The sequence below is a fragment of the Homalodisca vitripennis genome, chromosome 1 (assembly GCF_021130785.1).
Source record: "Homalodisca vitripennis isolate AUS2020 chromosome 1, UT_GWSS_2.1, whole genome shotgun sequence".
In the NCBI taxonomy this organism is placed as follows: domain Eukaryota; kingdom Metazoa; phylum Arthropoda; class Insecta; order Hemiptera; family Cicadellidae; genus Homalodisca; species Homalodisca vitripennis.
Window position 1 is genome coordinate 5,920,251 of NC_060207.1, and position 24,639 is coordinate 5,944,889.

The 24,639-nt window shown below is 38.3% G+C and overlaps 1 protein-coding gene across 3 annotated transcripts in view; it reads left to right on the forward strand.

Moving 5' to 3' along the window:
- Positions 1 to 24,639, forward strand: part of LOC124356761 (LIM/homeobox protein Lhx9-like) — a 120,954-nt gene that overhangs the window by 27,004 nt on the left and 69,311 nt on the right. For 2 of the 3 annotated variants that reach the window (XM_046807953.1, XM_046807970.1), the window contains exon 3: positions 20,157 to 20,677. In XM_046807953.1, the coding sequence (XP_046663909.1) occupies positions 20,157 to 20,677 (521 nt within the window). The remainder of the gene's footprint in view (positions 1 to 20,156; positions 20,678 to 24,639) is intronic. The other variant, XM_046807961.1, reaches the window with a different exon arrangement.

Consider the following 24,639-nt stretch of genomic DNA (forward strand, 5'->3'; position numbering starts at 1 on the left):
ACAATATATTAGCTGGACACAGTTATCACTGCAAAATAAAACTAAACTTATAATTTAAAATTGTGCGCTATATACGCTTCGACTTTGTACCAGGGTAATAACGTAGTTATAAAAGTGTTTCACAAGTGATAAGGTTTTAGATTCGACGACGTTAACGCAATAAAACGACACCGAGGTTCACTAGTGTGGTTTATTGCCAGTAAAAGCCAACTGCAAGTCTTAGGGTGCATTGTTCGAGGAGATAACTGTTTACGCGCCTGTCGCATCTGGAACACAAAGTAGCAGTGCACGTTTACACGAAGATACTTGTGGGAAGTCATTTTAGTTTGCCAATCTAGAGCTTTAACAATTTATTAACGTATTACCTAAAACCTTATTCTGATTGTCTTGCGTGCAGAATACTACGTAGAGCCTATGAAACCCTATTCAATCACTTTTTTAATGGTAAGTTTTAATTGAGTTTTGAACCAATTTATTAACATAATTAGGCTTGGTTTTATTGATAACTTTTTATATAATCAGTAAATGCGATCACTCCACATAACTTATTAAGTTAATCAATAAATATATAAGCACGTTAGAGTAACGTACATGTATAGTGTTGTAGCTTCTAGTGTATTGGTAAAGTCATATATATTTCTCTCACAACTATTATGTTTTCTTATTTATTATATCAGTGCATTGTAAATGTTTTTATAAAGATGGAAATTATGTATACATTTGTTTTTGAGTTGTATTCTTAGTTTGTGTAGACTCGTAAAATCCAATTTATGAACCGCCAAAGCCAAAATCGCTGTTTTTTTATAATAAAATATTAAAATACCCCAAAAATTTAGTTCTTATAGGTTGTTCTCTATTGGTTTTTACGGTTGTCTTTGACTAAATTACGCTATAAAGTAGTCTGCGTCCGTTTTTAGAGCCCAAATCAACTTGAAACTTTAATAAAATTTGTCTCTGTCTTCGTTCTACAGGCCAATTTTTATAATTTATACATTTTCACGTCTTAAAAATCTCCATAAAACTGTATTATAATATAGTAAACAGGCGTATTTTAAAAAACAAATATGATAAATTCAATTCTGATGGATGCCATACTGTAGTTCGCCGTTTATAACTTTTTTATGGCTGATTCCATATATTTATTCATTCTTGAAATAAGAAATATCCATCTGAATTTGTATATATAAGTATATAGGCTTTATAAAAAATTAAAATTAAGCTATTTTATAATACGACCGAGAATAATAGTGTCCCGGTTTGCCCTTTGAACGGTTGACGAGAACTAACCCAACAGTTCCAGCCAGAGAAGACTCCTACTTACTTGAAGGTGTAAGGAGTTTTGTATTAAATATCGGATACTTCAGTATGAGATATTTAAGCCAGAAGGTATGAAGGTACTATAAGAAATATCGCACTGAGACTGGGTTTAGAGTCGATAACTGTGCCTGACTAGCTGACTACTGACTAATTACCGTAACGTCACCAGGTGAGACCGGGCGATACAGACCTACACGCAGCTATGTTAATGCGATTACTGGGTAATTATTGCTGTTGCTAATCTATAGCGTTCTTCTCGCCTCCTGATTCTCAGCCTTGAATATCTATAGCGTTCTTCTCGCCTCCTGATCCTGAGCCTCGGATGTCTTCTGGCGATCTCTTGCCATTAGGGATTGTGTTAATAGTATACATATACGTATATCTCTAGGTGTCACATGGTCCTATTCTCTAATTCTTAGGATTTTCTTCAAATGCATAGTTGTTCGTGGTTTTCTGTTGTGATTTTCTTCTTAAAATTATACATTATAAGGCATGATAATCAGGTTTGTTATGTTTTACTCAGTTTCTCATTTAATTTTCTAACTTTTGATTCGCTTTTGGAGTGATATAATTTTGCAGATGTCCATAATTATGGTAATTTATCCATAACTTACGTACTATAAGGAGAGATAGTTTATAGAAATAAATAATTTTTTCCAAAACTATCATTATCTCCATGACTGATTGAACACGATAATTCTTTTTCAAAAGATGTGGAGATTTCTACTGTATTAAAACAAATGCAGTAGGTAGTCTGTGGGTATAGTCTGCGGTTATTGCAGGATAACGGCGAGCGTAGCTGCTACTTGGATGTGTGACAGCTGAATGATATTATCGTCTTCCGTTATACTGTCGGCAGCTAGAGTGTCATCTTTAAGCCGATAGCCCGTGGATTAAGTATTAGAGAGGGCTTATAAGTTCTAACTTCTTAAACTATAATTTTTTAAACTTTTTTAAAAAGGTCTTCTGTGAACCTTACGGATTGACAGAATATTCGTGATGGAAGAGTATTAAAGATAACTGCTATACTGACCTTAATATTATAGACCATGGATAATGTCCATTATCTCTTCTACGTCTCCTTACAAAGAAGGAGGCTTTTCCTTCACTTTTATATTATCTAATACCTTAAACACTACGGGAGCCATACCCACTCCAACAATCATCCATCTCAGTAAACTAGACCTACCCATCAAGTTATCCTTGTACACCAACTTCTCAACACTTGACGTTACAGATACTACTCTTGGACAACCATTATGGTGTTCAGCGTAATCGGGGTAGCCAGTGGCCGCACGGTCGTAGACTTCGGACATGGGATCTGAGTCAGAGATATCGCAGGTCCAAATCCTGTCTGTGACGCAACACTTTGTATGAGCACGGTTGTCAGCCTGCCGTACCAACTCTCAGTATTATGTTCGATAAGATCCTCCACATGCCAGTGGCCCGTAGGACGGGCAGATTAAGGCTAAAACGCTGACCAAATCTCTAGTTTGTTTTTCAGTGACGAAATAATTTTTGCTGCTCCTAGTGTAAGAAAGCTTTTACTGACAGGCATAAAACTGCCAGAAGTAAAACGTGACCCCCACAACTAGGTAAACAACCCGCTTTAATGAGAAGAGTTAATTTGTAATTATTTTGGTATGGTTAAATGTAACTTGTTGACAATTCAAGTAAGAGTAGGGTTATTATAACGTACTGTGCAGATCGCTGCATGACACAGGAAGTAACCTGTTCTATATCCAAGACGATTGTGTGGTGTAAACCACGCACCTCGTTCCATATCTACTTACAGCGCGTGTCACCTCTGTGACAAGCGCGTCCAACAGCGTGTGGGAACGATAAATTAGCAGTTAGGAGTCGAGGGCCGGTTCACATGGGCACAACGGTTATTTCATCCCGCAACCACCGGCTGGATCTCAACGCTCCGCTGACAATAATTGTGAGCTACAATAATTAAAAGCTAATTGCACCCTCGACCGTGCCACGCCGCGGGACCCGCTCACCACACATTGTCTCGGGCGGCGACTCCTATCCATATTCAGATGGTAGCGCACCGAGCCCGCTCTACTACTCTCAGTATTTATAGTGGTACGATAGTTTGATTGCGGCCTGTCCGACCTCGCGGTAACTCAACACTATCCGGCATCAGGCGGCGATAAGAGGTCGCCCGAAGTTCGGCCACCCACGCGGGCTCAGGGACTTGTTAGCGGTAAACACACGTAGATTGTACGCTGCAGATCGTTATCGCTTCCCTACCTCACCAGATGTAGGGAGCACTGCAGAGAGTGGGCGATACATGACACCGAGTGTTTGTCATCCGAGCTGTGGGGAAACAGCAGAACAGTGTAATGTTCTTCTCCTTGTGTGTTTCAGTAGGAAAAGTGGAGAAGATCAAACTTTAGCTCAGGGTCAGTTGTTTGACGTCAATAGGACATCATTAGTAGAATTTTCAGGAACCAGCCATGTGAACTGTAGTAGGTGGAATAACATGACCACCAGAGCTACAGAGGCTGCGCGGACCACAAGTGTGGTAATCACCTGAATAAACAGACGTCTGTTTTGTGAATATCATTCCTCATTTCCGTTCATATTCTAGTGATATAAATTAAAAAATAATCCTAGAAAATGTGCAGTGTTCTTATTATTAGATGTCAAATAAAAGTCGAATAACGTGAACGTTAGGCATTTCTAAACATTACAACATTTCACGGGATCCTTCCATCACATCTTTAAGTTATCAGGAGAAACTCACTTCTTTGTTTTTTTATCTATTTCCTACGGCAGAAATGTGTGTGATAACTTTGACTCCAAAACAGCAATGGTGCCCAAACCATATGGTTATTAACCAAATTCTTACATAGTGTAATTTTTTACGTGTCACAGTGCGCTTGTCTGAATACTCGTTTTACTTACACCTTTATATTTACATAACATTTTCTATATCTTGTTCCTCTCTGACCATGCGAAGAGGCGCGCTCTCGCGGCTGCAGGAACACCTCTCTCTCCCAACACTCCACTCTTACAACATGTCCGCAGTGCATGGCTCGCTTGTCCCTCTTTCTAGTCCACTTGGATCAGTAATCACCAGATCTAAATATCTCTTGGACAGAGATTACTGAAAAGGGAAATCCGGTGACCGTATCGAAACTCTTAATTGCATGCAGATTAGGGTCTAAGAAATGTTGGCTTAATTTGGAACCAAAATATTACGTGTGAGACGCAAGGATTTCCTCTCACATATCTCACATTACATAAGATCGTGCGACGTTTCGTGCGACACATACAACAACGTCACCATGTGGTGCTCTGACGATCGTTATCATAAACATACCGTTCTTATTTTATTTGAAATATCTAAAATATAGAAGCGTATTCAATATTACATTGAATCCGTCAACGTTAGGACAGAGACCGTTTTATCAACAGCTGCAATTTCTCTACCTTATAAAATTTCAAACTGTACAAGATTGCTTCTGAAAGATGTCTTTCAGGTTTCAGGATTTGAATAAAGGAATATTTTCCTGAATCCAACTAGACAACTCTCTACAAGATAAACGTGTAGTTTCCGTAACCCAAAAATTCAAAATGGAAGCCCATTTTAGTTGGAATAATGAAATGAAATCAGACCTGTTCTATACTATTTTTTCTAGATCATGTTGATATTGAAATATTGCAAAGAGGGGATCTCCTTTAATTTAAAAATAGTGGAGTTAATCTTGTGCGACATATTTTAGATGGAGCCACATTCATGTTGCCAAGCACCATCATATATTATCATGTGCGGATGAGCCGATAACAACAGCTGATTAAAAATAATCCATGACCCAAAAAAACAAAGAATTCAACCTTATTTTACTCTGCACTATAACCAACAATATTATATCTTGTAGTAATTGCTTTAATTTGCAATTAAAATACAAATTTATGCATAATCAGTACAGATTAAGCTCATTTTACATACGGATTAATTCAAATATCAAATTTATTGGAATTTATATGTATCCAATTGAGCATATTAAGGGGATTCACCACTGAAAATAATGAAAAAATTATGAAATTTTCAAAAAAAGTTTTTTTTCTCATATTTTGTCATTTGGAACCTACTGAACAAAAACATAGTATCCTAAGACCTATATTTTAACCCTAAGTATGAAAAAATAACGTTTTTTGAAAGCGTGTTAATGTCTATAATTTCACATTTTTACTAGATACCTTATTTTGTACTAAAAACATCATAATTTCTTTTATATATTTCATTATAAATATGTAAACCAGATATTTAAATCTAGTTTAATACGCATATCAATCATTGTACTGTTTTATTTTCATTACTCTATTCTGAAGAAGAAGAAGTAGTAATAGAAATAGTAATAGGAAAAAAACGCTGCCAAGATTGCCAAGAGCTTTGACAATAAAAGGCTAGCACTGGCACAGAAACGCAAAAAGATGAAATTCACAGAGTACAGAAGGAAGTTGAGACATGCACAGCTTGAGGAAGAAACCAGGAAAATAGAAGCGGAGGGGAAAACATATGGTGCCGGTGACTTTTGAACGTCACCGACCGAACTCTGTTTTATTTTACAATATATATATATATATATATATATATATATATATATATATATATATATATATATGTATATTTTATTGAACACTGACATAATAATATGACCTAATATAGATGTATAATACAACCTTTTGACCTAATATATTGTGTAAATTTATTTCAGAACCATAAACTAAAAAAATATACGTGATATATTAGTGTTGAACCTATGTTTACTTTCTATCGCAGTTTTCAGAAAGTTTGAATTTCGATAAATTTTCAGGTAAAACTCGATATATCTTGGGAACTAATTGAGATAGAAAGTTCATATTTTTACCACATATTAAGTAGATCTTTTTCTAAATATTTAGGTAGAATTAGATTTTTAGGTATATATGATGAATAGAAACATAATTTTATATGTATGCATGTTTTTTTTTAAGTCTAAAGTTTACTAAATTATTTTATTAAAACGACTAATGCTACCATGATAAATCTACCTAAATATTTAGATTAGATCCATATCTTCAAAATTAGACCATGAGTAGTGCAATATGTTGGATAGTTTCTTAGATATATCAATTTGAAATATGGTCTGAAAAACGCGAAAAACCCCCGTTTTTATTCACTGTAGGCTGTATGTGACAACTATTTGGCTGTTTTATATTTATATTTTTGTATTTTTTGTTAGCCTACTACACACTAGAAAAAAAATGGTTAAGCTATTTTTATTGTGTATTTAAAAAAAAGTATGTTTTCAGTGGTGAATCCCCTTAAGGGACACCGCAAACGATCATTCAATTAAAAAACTTACTTTTGAATTTTTTTATGGGTTTATAAGTCAATCTTACGTGAAAATGTTCCCTTGTAACCATTTAAGGTCAGGTCGTTTCTAAACCTACTATTGTCGTTTCAGGTCTTTAAGTTTGCTGTTTAATATGTAGGCTTGTAGCACGAATAAGTAAATACCTAAGTAAAATTAAGGGGATATACTATAGTCTGTTATTCCGGAACTGAAGGTCGTTTAATAAAGCGCCAAAAGAACTTTAGGTATTCACTACATTGATAGAATCCGTGTACAAGAGTACATAATGGTACCTTGAGATGTTTTACTATTCTTCCAACTCTCTTTCTTAAACAATCTGCAAATTTGGCTTTAAGAAATAATATACTCACAGGGATCCAATTTATACTTATAAGCGCAAAACCCGGTTTTTTCATAGAGTATTTTTGACACAAAAAATTCACTAAGGTGCTAACTTTGATGGAGGTTGAATTGGAAATGCATCAAAAGGGTTGAAAATATGAAATTATAATATTATTCTTGGATTAATTTTGCCTGGCTTGATAAATTTAAAACCGACCCTCAAACGCATATGATAGCTCATCATCGTCAGATAACTAGATTAAAAACTGAAAGTTGTCACTTTAATGGTTTCTTTGTGGTTAACTGACGCTGAATTATTAACATTGATTTACATATTTTACGGCTGAATGTAAGTGTGTATAGCCAAGAAAATTGTGATCTCAGATAAAATTTTAATTTCATTTTTGCAACCCTTTTAATATTCTCCAATTTTGCCCTCCGCCAATAATAGCGCGGATATCGATCGATTTCTCTCTCTATCGATTAAAACAAAATCAGTTAATGTGCTTATAACTGTTACAGGCCAACCCAGGATGATTTATATCCAATGGAATTTACCTTCACGTCTTAACTGACAGAAGGAATAGATCAAAGACAAGAGAAGTCAATGAGCAGAAATTATGATTGTGGTCATTAGTGGACAGTAGGCCTAAGCATCTAGGCCGAGGAGACGACAGCTGGCCGAAGAACGTCACAAGCAGAGTTACATAAAGTGCGCATGAGCAGTACGGGACATTACACGCATCTCGCATGGTAATGCTCCCAAACAATATCGAACTTATCATATTATCGTGTGATGTAAATGAGAGCCAGAGTCACAATGCCTAGTTGTACATGCACGCTCTCCTCTCGGCTAACATACCATTGTGAGTGTGCGAGCGAGGCTGTGCTTGTGTTCTGCACCGTATTATGATTGAAGAAAGCGTGTAGACACACTATCTTGATCGTCTCCGAGCCACGGGGAAACGCGAGACTCGAGATTATAATTGATAACACCGACCATTGCCACTATGAATGTCTTGATATTATCAAATCCTGGTCCGAGTTGTATTTGTTTCTTGTTGCGCGTTCCTGGAAGTGTCCCGCAGACTCGGCTACCGCAACTACCGCTACTAACGCTACCGCCACTACGCGGTGATGCAGTACACTTGTCCCGTCTGGCGGAGGCGCCACCACGGCGTCCTGTCTGCACATTCTCGCTCTTTTCTACTTTTCACGAACGCGTCTTTAGCGGCGGAAGGTTACATGCGATCTTCATTGTTAACCTTACCCTGAGCATGACCTTATTAAGTACCATTCACATGAAAAATCTTCCGTTAAACACAATTGAAAGTCCTTGAAAATCCGTTGAAATGATTCAAATATAATTAATTCCGAATATCCACTCTGTAAACCCAAAAAATCTACCCATTCTGTACCCAAAATGAATTCTTGTTACTAGTACACTTTAAAGTTATTGAACATTTATTAACTAAGAATGACAAAAAAAAACTTGAGATTATATAGCAGAATGAAAACTTAAATTAAATCTAAAAGGCTTTTGGGTACGTTTAAATTATATCTTAAAAAAGATATACCCACCACAGCTCTACGACAAAACATGAGTACTAAAAGTTTTTGAGCTTTCTAATTAAGACGGCACTATTACTGGCTCTTCGGATGAGTCGGGACATTACATAAATTCACAATAAATATTCGTAACCGGTACAAAATGTTTATTTTAGATCCCAAAGGCAACCTTCTCGAACAAAAAGTAAGGGTGTCTGATGATTTAACGATCGTTACGTAACTTATAAATGTGGGCTAAAACGAATGTAAAAAACAAGAAAATGTGTAAATAACGACTCATCATAAGAGCTTTCCAGTAAAAAAAGCATAACTAAGATGTGCAGCAAATAGGTATCCTAAGGTTTCGCACGTGTATGAATTTAAAATTCTCTAAATTTAAAACAACGATTACCAATGGCTGACTTCAGACGAGATACATGCAACTATTGCTCAATATAACTAAAATAATTTTTTGACTAGTTCGTCATTACACTGAAACTATTTACCAGCTTTCTTTGTGGTTTCTAGCTGACATAACGTGGCGATGTATGGCCTAAACTCCCTTCCCAGTTAAACAAGTTTGCACACGGCCAAGGCAGCTTCTCTTACGAATTCTCACTTCCGCCCTATCATTAGCCATAGGCCGTGAAGCATAATCACACGTTACCACTCGTGCCACGACATCCTACCGCGATGACGTCATTGCGCAGTGCAGAGCGAGCAGTGAGAGGTCCAGTAGAAAGTACGCAGCTCCCTATCTCGTGGCCATAGTCCCCATACTTCATACGCGTCATCCTTGTCCAGCGCGGCCATTCGAGATAACAAATGTTCACTGATAACATAAATCTTATTTTTCTGCAGCTAATGTGCCATCTTCGATTGCACAATCGATGGTTTATATAATGGTGTGTGTTGTATAACGAGTTGTATAGTTCTAACGTTACGTTCAGGGTTTGGGAGTTAAATCATCGATGATCGCTTCCATCTGTTCCATCGGACAATCGTGTCGCGTGCCTTACCCTCACAAATGCCGTGTACTAATATATTTATAGAAAATATGTATATTTTAAAGTAACATTTCGGAAAAAAAACATATGTGCTTTATGAAACGGAATTCAATTTCACTTCAATTCATTCAATGATAGTAAGAACTGTAGAAGCTTATAACAAACATTTTATACAGTTATAAATCCAAAACTACTTTATCGTACTGAACTGAGTGAAAACTCTGGAGAAATTTTAGCAAGAAAATACGTCTGTTTTCTCTTATAAATAAATTAAATATTACGGGACGGTTTTAAATTAGTACGCATATCTCAGTGACACAAATTCTGCTTTAGACCACTGCTGTTGCCAATTAAACTACTCTTTATGCTGGTTTAATACGTATAATAACTACTAATAATAACTAATCGGCTTCGTGTTATGTAGCAATAAATCCTATGGTATCGGTATTCTAGTGCCGTTGAACTTTTAATTGCGGTGATTAGTTTTGTATTTTGGTTGATAAATGTTATCATACTTTACTTGTAACCGAGGAAGTACTATAACTTTTGAATTTAACGCTAACCAGTGAAATAAAGGTGACCAGACTTTCCTCTGTTGTAAATATTCCAGCCGTGCGCAATGTGGAAGTCCTACCTACACAAAGGCTGTGGTTTCTTCCTTGGCGTGGGTCTTCCTTTCTCTGCTTCGTTGACCTGCGGGTCCCAGTTTCAGGAACCGAGTCTATTTATATACTCCATTACTATTGTCTTGCTCATAATCCTTTAAAGTCACTCAAAAGGACTGTGCTACTGCCTACCAACGTCACTTTTAGAGATACTTTCAAACAGACAATAAATCTGACGAAAAATAGTTTACGCCTCCTTGAAATCTTTTGAGATATTTGTAGTGACGTTCTCAGACAAAAATACACTTTTACTAATAACTTTAGTGTTAAACAAGTCAGGATTACGCCACACCATTTTAAGTTTTATAGCTCCACACACCTGTTACTATGTCGTATGTTCAAATGTCTTGTTTTTGTTCTCAGTCTTTCTCGTTGCCATCATGGTTACCCATAAGATCAATGTAAAATTGACCACTAACGCTCAGCAATATCTGAAGTTTCATGCCACAGACTATTACTCAATTTGTATTTCAGATATCGTGCAGAAAAACTGACAGGTAAAGAGAAATGAAACCACATTTTTTTCATCCCTTCGAGTGATGTTTCGCTGGCGCTCAGCCAGCAGTACATTTTGTGAATGTTTAGTTGTGTGTCACTTAGTAGATGTTGTATCACGTTAGTCCTAATGTAGGGAAACAACACCTACACCTGTTGGACAGACTACCCACCAAAACCCTCCCCTCTATCTGAGGACACTATGCTGGTATCGTTTGACACAGTACATGGGCTAATCCTATTGTTTTCAGGCCCTTAGAAGGGCTCTGCTGAACACGAGAGGTGCTGGCTTAAATAATCTCTACAAAGGCGTTCAAGATAACCATCGGTAACATACTGCCCGAATATACTGTGCCACCTACGATCTTGTAACCTTCTTATGAAGCTGGGTTGCTCGAAGGTCCTGGGGCGAAACACAATTACCTCATACCGCTCACTGGCCATACGATCTAACAACAGTGAACAAGAGGTGATGAACTTAGTAAACCTCTTCAGCAGTAGCTACTACAGCTCGTCTCCAATTCTGAGATATTCCCAGTGGTGACTTCCATTCCTATGTGACAAGTGGGTGAAGAGAGGAGGACATCTAGTGGCGAAGGAAACTGTTTTGCTGATCGGATCAGATTAACCGTTTTACAATCCTAGGTTTCAGTTTTCAAACATTGCCCACGTGTCCTTGGGACAGCTTGTTAAATTTCAAGTCAATAACCACGTATAGTACTGTGTTAAATTAAATGTTTTTACTTGTCATATGATTGTACTCGGTTTATTTATAGATGTTATTATAGGATTTTCTCGTTGCCAAAAGACACATTTTAATATATTTACTGACGCTCAGCCAAATGTAGCCAATGTTCACTTTAAAAATGAAGCTTGGTGCAAAATTTTTGTTGATTGGTCATTTATTGTTTAGTATGCGGTCAGGCAGACAGATACGCAAATTGTCCAGTCAAATTGTCCAGTCCCTCAAGTGATGGGCTTCACTAACGCCGAGCCAATTGAACTTTGAGATGGTGGGTTTCGCCCCACATGCACCATGCTGGGCTACAGTAAGCCGTATCGCAGCGTAGGCAGGGACAGTTGGCAACAAGAACTTACATGCGCGAATGATATAAAGAGTTCGAGCTTACTTGTCATGACAACTGACATCTCTTTTGATCTGATTGGCGGAAAATATGTGCAGAATCCTTCTTCACACTTTGGCCTTGGTTTATCTACTGTTGCAATATCTGTCTGTGTTGAGGCTGCCTAACTTACCAGTAATAATTACTATCCTGTTGCTATCTGTCTGATAGTGCGTTGTGTCTTTATCACTTGGATTGGTTCAGGAAGCAAATATTGTAGGTTAATTCATTTTTAATTATCAGTCTAGTTTGTAATATTTTAGTATACACAGCAGCAACTTGTATATTTGGACAAGGTTGAACAACGAAATGTTTTAGTTGATACAGTTTTCTTGATACAAATCTTGAGTATTTTATATTTTAAGTTGTTAATTTATAAAGGGCAATGAGATTAATTACTACCATTTAATACTTTTATTGGATCGGCAATGAAAATATAAATTAATTAACTAATATTAATAAATTAAGATTGTAGTGATATTAAATTGAGTGCCTCACCTTATTATCATATTCACTAACTGTAATTAAGAAAAAAAAGAAAAAACTTGTGTTGGGTTCGTGATACAAATAAAGCTCAAATTACAATAGATAAAAGGACTTTAATTTTTAATAATATAGCAAATTTGTAATACAACGTAAACATATTTTTGTACGAAAATAGGATGATGGTTTATAATGTGGTCTGCTAAAAGCCTCGAAATATGTCTATGTAACTTATCACTATAGTATTTGGAAAGTAATAAATCGAAATAATGAGATATTCTTCCCCTTTTTTAAGATGCCCCATTACGTAGTTAGTGAACCTTACAAACTCATCTTAGGTTTTTAAAGTTGAAGCTAGACTAATGAGAAAACCGCTATATTTTGGCCAAACGTGAATACCGAGACTTAATAAAGTGTATATGTTTTTTGATCCTGAAAGTATTATGCAATTTTTGAAATTTTAGCTCAATAAGAATAGACATTTTCAGTGAATCCACCTGTGTCATAGAGAGATAAATGTACTTCTATGGGACCCTATAAATGTTACCTCGTGGATAACATATACTATATGACACAGGTGGAGTCTTTTTGTCTATGTCTTTTGAAATAAATATTTCCCCCCCAAAACAACATCATTATTGTGTCTTAGTTGTAATCTGAATTAACATTGTCCCTGAACTCATAATAAGATTAAGGGGAAGTAACAAAAAGCTGATACGTTTCGCTCAGGTATAAACCTGTGTCAAGCTGTATTAGGTGAAGATCTAGTCCGCTCAACACCTACAGATCCGGCAGTTTGTCGTCAACAAGTAAACAAGGTTGTTAGCCATTTCAGTGTACAAGATCAGCGACAAAGCAGCGGCAGACTAAGCCTCGGCCTAAGCCAAGCTAAGCCACAAGGCGGTGGAAGGAGGATATTTTTCACAGTGGAGCGGTTCCGGCGAGCCCCGAACGTGCGCCCCCCACCGCGCGACATGACGGCCCAACAAGCCACACATTATGTCCCTATTTGTAAAGTGCCATCACAATACAGATCCGCCCGAGCCATACTTTACCTGGAACTGTGGCTATTTCTGGCTCGGGCCCAGGTAGCCGAAGTGATCTGGGTCTAGAGATTCTTGAAATAAGTTGTCATCTCTCGAGTGTCAGAGTGTGAATGAGGGTTTCAACACGAACACGCCCCGCAGGACACGTGTAGACCACTCGTGTTGTACACGCTCTCCGTCTCCGAGGCCACCGATGACTCGTGTTATTTGGCCGTTTATAATCCAGACCTACTTGATGTTTTCTGCATCAAACGATATTACCATCCATTTACGTTGGGTACCAATAGACCGAAAAGTGTGAACTTAACAAGGACTGCGCCCACCCACCATCTACTTACTACATATCATGAGCCGTGCAAAATTTCAATTCTATTGTTCATTTTACTAGGCTACACGTGTTACTATATCGTATGGTTTTCTCAGTTTCTTTACAAATGTATTCCGCGATTTTCTGCTATAAGACCAGTGTTAGCGAAAGTGAAATGTACCATCATCGAACTTTATTCCTTAGGTAGAAATAAAGCTTCATACAACATTTCCATGCATATAGATCAGTACGTACTCCGGATATCAAGCAGATGGACAGACAGGCATAAATTAAATTTCACAACTGCTCGAGTGATAGGCTTCGTTAACGCTCAGTCAGCAATACGAACATGACATTTGAATATTAAATATATTTATTACAATCTATAACTGTGTGGGTGGTATCTTTCACAACACTATTTCATATAATTTTAAACATAAGAAAATAAACTTAAATTTTAAAATTTTCAACACATAAACTGATGTGTCAAATTAATTTAATTCGATAAATTCCCTTATTATATACTTATAGACTATGTTAACTAATATCACCAGAACAGATTAGATATGGTAACTAAGACGACAGTTGTTAAATACTCGTCAATACATTAGTATATACGTATTTCTAGAATTACATTTTAGTTACTCCTTCCTGCGGGGAATTTTAATTGACCAATGAAAAACCAGTAATTTACATTACTGTTAATTACATAAAGTAATTTTAGTTTTTAGAACGTAATTAAATTAATTTATCGATTGATATAACGATTTAGAAGCCCGTATTCTAACAAAGATGACCATTGTGCAAATTTCCCGTGTTTCGTGAACTTGTATTGCTTGCCGGAACTCTTGCTATCAGGATCTCACTAAAACCCGATAAAATGCCAAGAGGAAGTTGACGCGGTATTATAGAAAGTCAACCCTGTAATAACGCAGACGTTGGAAGTCCCTTGCAGCCCAGTGCCGTGGCATCGTGCTTGTTAATGCCAAGAGGACGGTGACGCGGTATTATAGAAAGTCAACCCTGTAATAACGCAGACGTTGGAAGTCCCTTGCAGCCCAGTGCCGTGGCATCGTGCTTGTTAATGCCAAGAGGAAGTTGACGCGGTATTATAGAAAGTCAACCCTGTAATAACGCAGACGTTGGAAGTCCCTTGCAGCCCAGTGCCGTGGCATCGTGCTTGTTAATGCCAAGAGGAAGTTGACGCGGTATTATAGAAAGTCAACCCTGTAATAACGCAGACGTTGGAAGTCCCTTGCAGCCCAGTGCCGGGCATCGTGCTTGTTAATGCCAAGAGGAAGTTGACGCGGTATTATAGAAAGTCAACCCTGTAATAACGCAGACGTTGGAAGCCCCTTGCAGCCCAGTGCCGTGGCATCGTGCTTGTTAATGCCAAGAGGACGGTGACGCGGTATTATAGAAAGTCAACCCTGTAATAACGCAGACGTTGGAAGTCCCTTGCAGCCCAGTGCCGTGGCATCGTGCTTGTTAATGCCAAGAGGAAGTTGACGCGGTATTATAGAAAGTCAACCCTGTAATAACGCAGACGTTGGAAGTCCCTTGCAGCCCAGTGCCGTGGCATCGTGCTTGTTAATGCCAAGAGGACGGTGACGCGGTATTATAGAAAGTCAACCCTGTAATAACGCAGACGTTGGAAGTCCCTTGCAGCCCAGTGCCGTGGCATCGTGCTTGTTGGGCTTTATACCGTTATCTCGCGATCTCCTGTAGCAAGTAATTTTACTTTGTAATGCTATACGTCATGCCCCACATGCTCTTGTACTCGTACTCGGGCTTTGTATCTTCCATTACACGGCGGTCTCACGCCACTGCAACGCTCAGTCTCGCTGATTACTTGTACTCAAATACTAACTGCTAGTTTATTACCTTTCGTATGGCAACACGTCCGTACTGTGCCTTGTTAGGGTTTCAATGTTAAACATTTGTTAAACTTGCCTTGTGGAAACTTACGATATACCGCGACATCTGGCAATGTGGTGACCAGCACGTCATTCTTTCATTGCTCTAACAATAATCAAGAAGTTCAAATGTTTTCAAAGGATTTTACGTTTTAAATCATTTTCAACACTTCCTAATAGAATTTCTTATAATTGATAATTTTTAATGGTAATAGGCGATTTCTTACAGCTTTAAATATTTGTCAATCATTCATTTATTGTAATTCCATCCTGATGTTCATTGTGGTTGCTCTTCTGCTTTAACCAAATCCATTCCACACATCCTTTATCAGTTTTCATCCTGCGTCATAATTGATCTGCATGAATTGATTTGATCTCGTCGTATTAATGCAATAATTCTATTAAAAAATGTTGGATGCTTCGTTAGTCCTCTTCGATTTGACACCAGTGCTGGGCAACTATGTGCTGCTGTCATTGCTGATGGATCTGGGTCCAGCGGCTGCTTCTGCAAGTTACCACATGACATTACAAATTATTGTTATGCGGTGTACCAAGGCGCCAACAGATCTACACGTGGTCTTCCCATATCCTACACGAGTTATGCCACGTCAGATCGTATTATATGCCGATATCGTATACGACAACTGCCTGATGAAGACATAATGCCACGTCAGATCGTATTATATGCCGATATCGTGTACGGCAACTGCCTGATGAAGACATAATGCCACGTCAGATCGTATTATATGCCGATATCGTGTAGGCAACTGCCTGATGAAGACATAATGCCACGTCAGATCGTATTATATGCCGATATCGTGTAGGCAACTGCCTGATGAAGACATAATGCCACGTCAGATCGTATTATATGCCGATATCGTGTACGGCAACTTCCTGATGAAGACATAATGCCACGTCAGATCGTATTATATGCCGATATCGTGTAGGCAACTGCCTGATGAAGACATAATGCCACGTCAGATCGTATTATATGCCGATATCGTGTAGGCAACTGCCTGATGAAGACATAATGCCACGTCAGATCGTATTATGCCGATATCGTGTACGGCAACTGCCTGATGAAGACATAATGCCACGTCAGATCGTATTATGCCGATATCGTGTACGGCAACTACCTGATGAAGACATAATGCCACGTCAGATCGTATTATATGCCGATATCGTGTAGGCAACTGCCTGATGAAGACATAATGCCACGTCAGATCGTATTATATGCCAATATCGTGTAGGCAACTGCCTGATGAAGACATAATGCCACGTCAGATCGTATTATATGCCAATATCGTGTAGGCAACTACCTGATGAAGACATAATGCCACGTCAGATCGTATTATATGCCGATATCGTGTACGGCAACTTCCTGATGAAGGCATAATGCCACGTCAGATCGTATTATATGCCGATATCGTGTAGGCAACTGCCTGATGAAGACATAATGCCACGTCAGATCGTATTATATGCCGATATCGTGTAGGCAACTGCCTGATGAAGACATAATGCCACGTCAGATCGTATTATGCCGATATCGTGTACGGCAACTGCCTGATGAAGACATAATGCCACGTCAGATCGTATTATATGCCGATATCGTGTAGGCAACTGCCTGATGAAGACATAATGCCACGTCAGATCGTATTATATGCCAATATCGTGTAGGCAACTGCCTGATGAAGACATAATGCCACGTCAGATCGTATTATATGCCAATATCGTGTAGGCAACTACCTGATGAAGACATAATGCCACGTCAGATCGTATTATATTATGCTGATATCGTGTACGGCAACTGCCTGATGAAGACATAATGCCACGGCAGGTGAGTTCACTGGGGGCCACAAATACGCGAGGACGCGCCTAGCGGAAATTCTGAATGACATTATTTTTTATCTCGCAGTAAAAACGAGATTGTCGTGTTAACTAACCTCGGTAAAAGAGCTCAAATTGCTCCCAAATAATTTACTGGCTGCGATAAACGGCCTCTTTTTGTTGGAATTTCCATGTTTTATTAAAAACAGTTCTTAATATGCATATTTTATTACTCGATAACAATGAGGGCCGTGTAAGTCTCGTGGACTTCCATGTCAACAACCCGCTACGTCTTCCGGTGCGACGATGTTATCGTCACTTCCGAAAGTGCGCGGCTTGCTGCGCCGTGTATGCGCGTGCGCGTGTCGGTCCCCATCTCGACTTTCAGGCGTGTCACTTTATTGTCGAATGTTGACAATCTGATGTTAACACGTTCTTCGTAAGTTATTTTGTCACCAAGGACAAGGTACTAGTCGTATCCTATCACATTTGAAAATGACCTCTGCAATTGGAATACAAACTCGACATACTATATATTATTTTCGAGCTTCAAAAGATAATTTTTGGATAGTTAATTGCTGCTATTCCAATATGCCAATTTCGCTGGTAACTTGTATCGTCCGGGCCACCGCAGTAGCGCTGTCTAGCCTGCTGTCAACACATGCAACCCTAACATTTATATTAGCCCCGCTTAACCACCGTAATCATGCTAAGCGGCGGTCTAGCCCCAATAAGTGTTATTTGATATAATTACCGTTGACCCTTGCCCAGTTTACAAGCGTGTATTAATACTCGGTGGCACGCGATAGGTATACACCTGCCATCGCCGCCGCGCCTCACCGCTCTGTCCGCGCAGCTCGCACCTTGCCTCGGCTCTGGTCGAGTTTCCGGCACTCTTTCTGTGGTCTGTGGTCGAGGTTGCTGCTGACAGACAGCTGAAAACGCAGTACATTGGAAATGATAAAATATCGGTATAAAACTGTAACATTAATTTATTTAACGGATATTTCCCTTCGTTTTGTTTTGATAGGGAATATTTATCTATATAATTTGCTTGGAGCAATGTAAATAAGTAATTGCTCTTCGCTTACTCAGGAAATACTCATATGTAGGAATAAGAGATGCAGGAATTTTAGGTGCTTCGGGCCGACAAAATGCGTACCGTTAATCGGTATATTCTTGTAATTTATCAGGCCACACATTATAGGATAAAGTGATTAGTTAATAATCCAGTAAATCGTCACAATAACCTCACCGGCCATCGAAACTTTATCTTGCTGATGGTTGATTGTAATAGGTAATATGGTACGATATAGTAAAATGTTATCACCATTTAGTTACTAATCTTTTATGTGGTATGTGTCATTTATCTTTGTAATTATTCTTATATTTTACTGTTGCGCGTCAAAAATTTTAGTATTTAATTGCATTAATTGTGGCACTGGATTAGGTAATAAAAAATATCATTTTGATCTTTCCTTCACTTGTATCGTATCTTACATGTTTGTGTTTAAATATTATTCCAACTCTGACAGTTAAAATGTAGATCTTGATTACTATGCGCACGATAAGGCGATACACTTCCAGTATGGAGACGATGGTGTTCATAATGTATTGTACAAATGGTATGGTATTCCACATGGATAAATCCTCGGACCACTTCTTTTCATAAAATATGTTACCAGATTGAATTTAGTAATCTATGATTAAAAGTTTACTCAGCATGCTATTGTTTACTCAAAAGAATAAGAACTAAAGGAAACAAAGCATTTGAATTTGCTATGGAATTAAAATGCTTAGATAAGTTAAATTAAGAATTTTGGAACAAATAAATTTTTGCAATAAAATCTTATTAGACTTTGCCGTAGACAATAGACATTCGCAAAGCCATCAACTGTTCCAGACCATGTCCTCCTTAGGTCTAGGCATCTATCGGGAACAGCCATGGTGAAAGTGTTAACTCCAGCTTGTATGGCTTACATAACCCTTGAATCCTTGTTACCGTAAAGTCATAATTATAATGTGTTGCCAGCTTAACATATTTATTTTTGACATAATTAAGTCTCTCGGAAGGATATGGAAAACAAAAATGGAATAAATCAAAGATCAATAAATTTTCTGGAACATCGTTAAATTTTTAAATGTTATCAACCTAAAAAAACCAAATAATAAATTTATAATTTTGTATTACCACTGCGTTACAGGATTATAAAATATGTTTCTAAAATAATGTTGCTATGTCGTCTGCGTTACATTATTACTTTTGGCCTTTTCCGATATATTGATCGGTAAGGCCATTTTAAATCCTTCTAACCTGAGAAATTCTGACTGATTACGATTGTATTGATGAAAGTGATGAAATGCATGACGTTAGATGTGTTTCATTGTTCTCCTTACGCGGATGGAGAGTATAGTTTTCAACAAGAACATGACTTACGGTAATTATAATAATTCTAATAAACATGTTCTGCGCCAAAAACTATGCTTCTGGAAGTGCTGCAATGTAACTTTGTATACCTCAATGAAATGTGTCTACGATAGAGTTAATGTTGATACATTTTCTAAGGGATTAAACTGATCATTCACTTTGGGGGACTCAAATCTTAACTTTGCTATATATTCCGATTACTATGTGTCTAACAGAAAGAGTAGTACTAATGTGCGCCCTAGAATATAATACAATATCCAGAGCAACTCAGGCTGACGTTGAGTATTTGTCTGTTAGCAGCACCATCCTGAGAGGCACCAGATGCTCGCTGCAGCGTACGATCCCTCCAGAGACCTGAGCCCCAACCTGCCCACGACCTGCCACGACTCCGGTGGGTCCATGTCCAGCGCCTCCAGCAGTGGGCTGACCAGCTGCTGCAGCTTCAAGACTGAACCGGAGTCCTACGAACACCTGACGGGTCTCTCGCATAACTGCCGGGACTGCGGCCATTTCGAGGGTCCTCGCCCCGTGGAGGAGGAGTTCTGCAGGAAGAGCTGCCAGCAAGAGGAGTACCGTGAGAGACAGTATCAACCCGTCGAGCCCAAGCAGGAGCCTCCGCAGGTCGTCCCTCCCGAGGACGAAGACGTCTCGTGCGCCGGTTGCGGTAGGAGGATAAACGACCGCTTTTACCTCTTCGCGGTGGAGAGGCGGTGGCACTCTTCGTGCTTGCAGTGTTCCCACTGTCGTAGAGGCTTGGACGGGGAGATCACCTGTTTCGCTAGGGACGGCAACATCTACTGCAAGAAGGACTACTATCGGTAAGTGTTCATGGATATTCCACATTTCAGTTCAACTACTGAACCTATATGGTAAACAATATCGATATTGTTCCTTAACGTTTTTAGTGGTATGTAATCATTTCCCAGCCTAAACAGGCTGATTTTTATAAAGTTTCCATTTTTAGTCTTCGCTTTCCTTTCCATGAAGAATGGTTTTGTTTTTTTCAACTTCAGATTCATCAGCTTTACTTTTTATTAATTTAATAAAACGTGATTCATTATAATCCCTTAGTCCATCACTTGAACGTGGTTATTGTTTTTTCAAATAGTTGTTTGACTCGGTTTCATAGACTTCTTATCAGTATGGAACGTTACAGTGGTAGCATTAATCTTGTTCGGGTTGAAACTTGTTGTTGGTTGAGCGTTAGTTAGCGTAGACTATAAGTTGTGGGGCATACATCATGTTTTATCTGTCTGTCCGCACGATATCTCAGAAATGGAATGCGTTATAGACTGGAAATTTCGTATGCAACCTATTGTAAGGGAAGCTCGTCGCACGTGGCGTGGTTATATCCTCCCCTGTACAAGGTATGAAAGGCATAGTGTATTTATCGGAGGAATGACAATCGATCTGGAATCTCACAGAAACTTGTAGATTTATTTCAGTAGACAAGCGATTGTACGATTGTTAAGTTACACAATCAGCCCATGCGGATCTAAATGTGACAACACAGTCATGGTCATCATTTGGAAGATTCCATTTAACAGTGGCTTTCTCATTTTCGAGATTACTAATTAATTTTAGTCACTTGTGCCATTTAAATTTATGGGCAAGACCTTTGACTAATTAACTTAGTGGTCAATTACTGTCACTTATAATGGGCCGAGTAATTGTCGATGACAAATTAGTTAATAATAGGATCTTAACACCAATTTACTTGTTGGTTTTGAGTTCGGAAGGATAATTCCTGGTATTCAATTACTGTTTGAAAGGCCGATAACGGCTTCCGTCCGAAGCTTCTCCGAGTTATCAAAGCTCAATCAAATTAGTACACCATCCGATCGCTCTTCTAATAAAACGAAACCAGTGGTGCTCAATTATCTTACAGTTGCAGTTGATAAGATCGGCTGCCGACCGGTCTCATGGTTACCAAACGCTGTAAAACTTAATACATCGCTGTAAACTGTAGATCTTGATAGTGCGACAAACGGAATACATGAGCGTTACTCACGGGGGCGCTGGCTATAAATAACTATTTTAATGAAACAAAGTAAAACTGCCATGAAAAACTTGAGCTCTTATTGTTTTATAACCGTGTTAATGAACGCGTGCATAATACGGTCTTACGTGTACACTGCGAGTGCTGTTTCAATGAAGAGGAAATAGTTCGAAGAATTGTCGAGTGGTAAATAACATTTTGTTTTTACAGCGATATTGTATTAATACCATACCATTCTTTTCAACCTGGCCTATTCTAAGTGGTACACAGTCTTAGATAGAACTGCAAGTGATAATGTAAAATGTGAAAGTTATATTTTGTGAGCTCTAAAAATATGAGGAAATGTGTATGAAAATGTCTGAAATGCGGTTTAACTCGTTCGATACTATAAATCGATAACGTTTATATACGTCTGTGATATGCATCTGCAATAGTGTTGCATACATTCGCAGTCGAAGTTATTAATTTTAATGAAAAATGTTATTTTTTAGAATTCGAACCAGACTTATCCACTCGGGTAACAATATTTGGTTAATCGCCAATAATAATCAGTCTATATGAGCTATACGTAATAGCGTTTAAAGTTTTTTAATCGTTAACAGCGATGTTATGAACTAAACAGTGTTAAAATTAATATCTCCTCTTTATTGTTAGTGTTCGGGTTTTAATAATAACTGTAGGTTTCTTTGTGCAGTTTATAATGCCAAATGTAGCTCACAATAGTTTCAATTACATACATCCATCTATAACAAGGCATAACTTGTAAAATTAGTGCTAAAGACATTAAAATAGCAATGAATTCATTCAAGTACTTTTAGAGTTATAATATAAAAGGATTTTAACTTTGCTGACAGTAGCCTACTTAAATTAAATAGAAACTTTTACACTGATATAAAAGTGTGAAACTTTCAAGTAATATAGTAAAACTATTCGTTAGTAATGATTTCTTAAACTAAAATCAATTTACTAATACAAATCATTATTTTAAACCCGTGAGTCAATGATAGTGCCCAAATGCAAACATTTTAACTGCCTGAACGTTCGAAATAGTACGAGGTTCTTGACATGGTTCCATCGAATTCGGATGAATCTATCAAAACTTTCCCATCAGTAATGTAAACAGGAAATCGTAGGACTGTCACTTCGGAGATCTCAAAGAACCACGTAGTAAATTTAAAATGCCGTTGGAGCCAAACGAACTGGATCCCTCTAGGACGGGCGAGAGCTTGTACTCCACTTCCGTTGACAGAGCAAGTAGCGCTGGCTCGCTGTTTAATTACCGGACCTCGGCACCACCGACCACCGACCACTGACCACCCAGGACCCCGTGGGCGACCGCGATGTCGTCGTGGGGACCTCTCGCAATGGTGTTGTGACTCTGCCACATTTTTGTCAAACACTCCCAGTAGGCGTTACTTCTCGGTCCTTCCGTATAAATCAGTTACCCGCCGCATACGTAATGCGGTCTCAGCGTCTCCTCTCCGTGCCAGGTGCTACTCACCTTCGCTGCGAATTTGTCTTTCGATGCACGACCTGATCTCGTCCCGATAAACCTTTCGCTGCATGTCATTATCGCGTTCTTAGGTTTCTCCCACTCCCTCCGTGTCACTGGAACTTTACAGATTCTGGAGTTCCGAGTACGCGGCAAATTCCACCAGAGTTTTGTAATTCTTGTGACCTTTCAGATCCTTTAGAAATCCTCCTAAACTGGTAAATTCCCAAATTCATCAATGGTTATCGTACAAATATCAGAATCTTTGGCATCTAAAAAGTTCTTCTCGTGCCAAAAAAGGTATAACTCAATATTCTATGCACTTATCTGCATTCCATTTGCAGTGTTTTCGTTTTTAAAAACAAAAATATAAAATTGAACATTTTGTATCAGTTATGATTTTTAAACGGATCTGAAGAAACTTGTGTTTCTAGGTAACAAGAAACTCACCGTTAGAGTTTTTTCTTTGTACTTGGAGAAGGAGTGGACTCCAAGATATTTTGAGAACATATTTAAGATTTCCTTAGAATGTTACGAACGTGTCTGTAGGCTAAGTTTCGTTTACTGTTATCGGAGGCGATACGTGTTTAAACCTGACTCAGTCCTCCCACACGAGTCCTCATACATCATACAATCATATATTGCAACGACCTATTGTTACAATTATTGGTACGTGTCCTATCTCGAAGGTTACTCACTGGCATGTTATAAACAGCGTTACAGCTTCAGGTAACAAAATCGCAGCGATACAATAGCGAGAGAGGTATCTATCAACGACCACGTTATGATAACAACCCATTGTCTGATAACGGAGCTGCGATATTCACTCGACTGACGGTTCTGTCAATCAATATCGGCTGTTTATGACCGGCTGTTTATAGTGACACACTTAACGGCGCGAACAGCCATATAAACACGTACTGCACTAAGTTTTAAATATTAAACAGCAGGTTGTAAAGTGAATTGAATGTTTGTGCAGATCGTAACTGTGATGAAACAGCATTAAAGAGTTCACTCAGTTATAATCGTCATGTCTTCTCCAGTTAGTGTAACTAGGTTATGGTGAACAATTTTATTGTAGGTTTACTAGAGTTGCGCATTTCCATTTTTTACAATATAGTTTTCTACACTACTTCTACATCGCGGTGGTTTGTTTTTAACCGGATCAGAAAAAGTAATAGCAACTATTAGACACCTAGCTTAATCGTTTGCAGCAATTTAAATCGCAGTTAACATTGAGAAAACGTTTATATCGTAAAAAGGTGGAATCAAAGAAGAATTATCAGCTC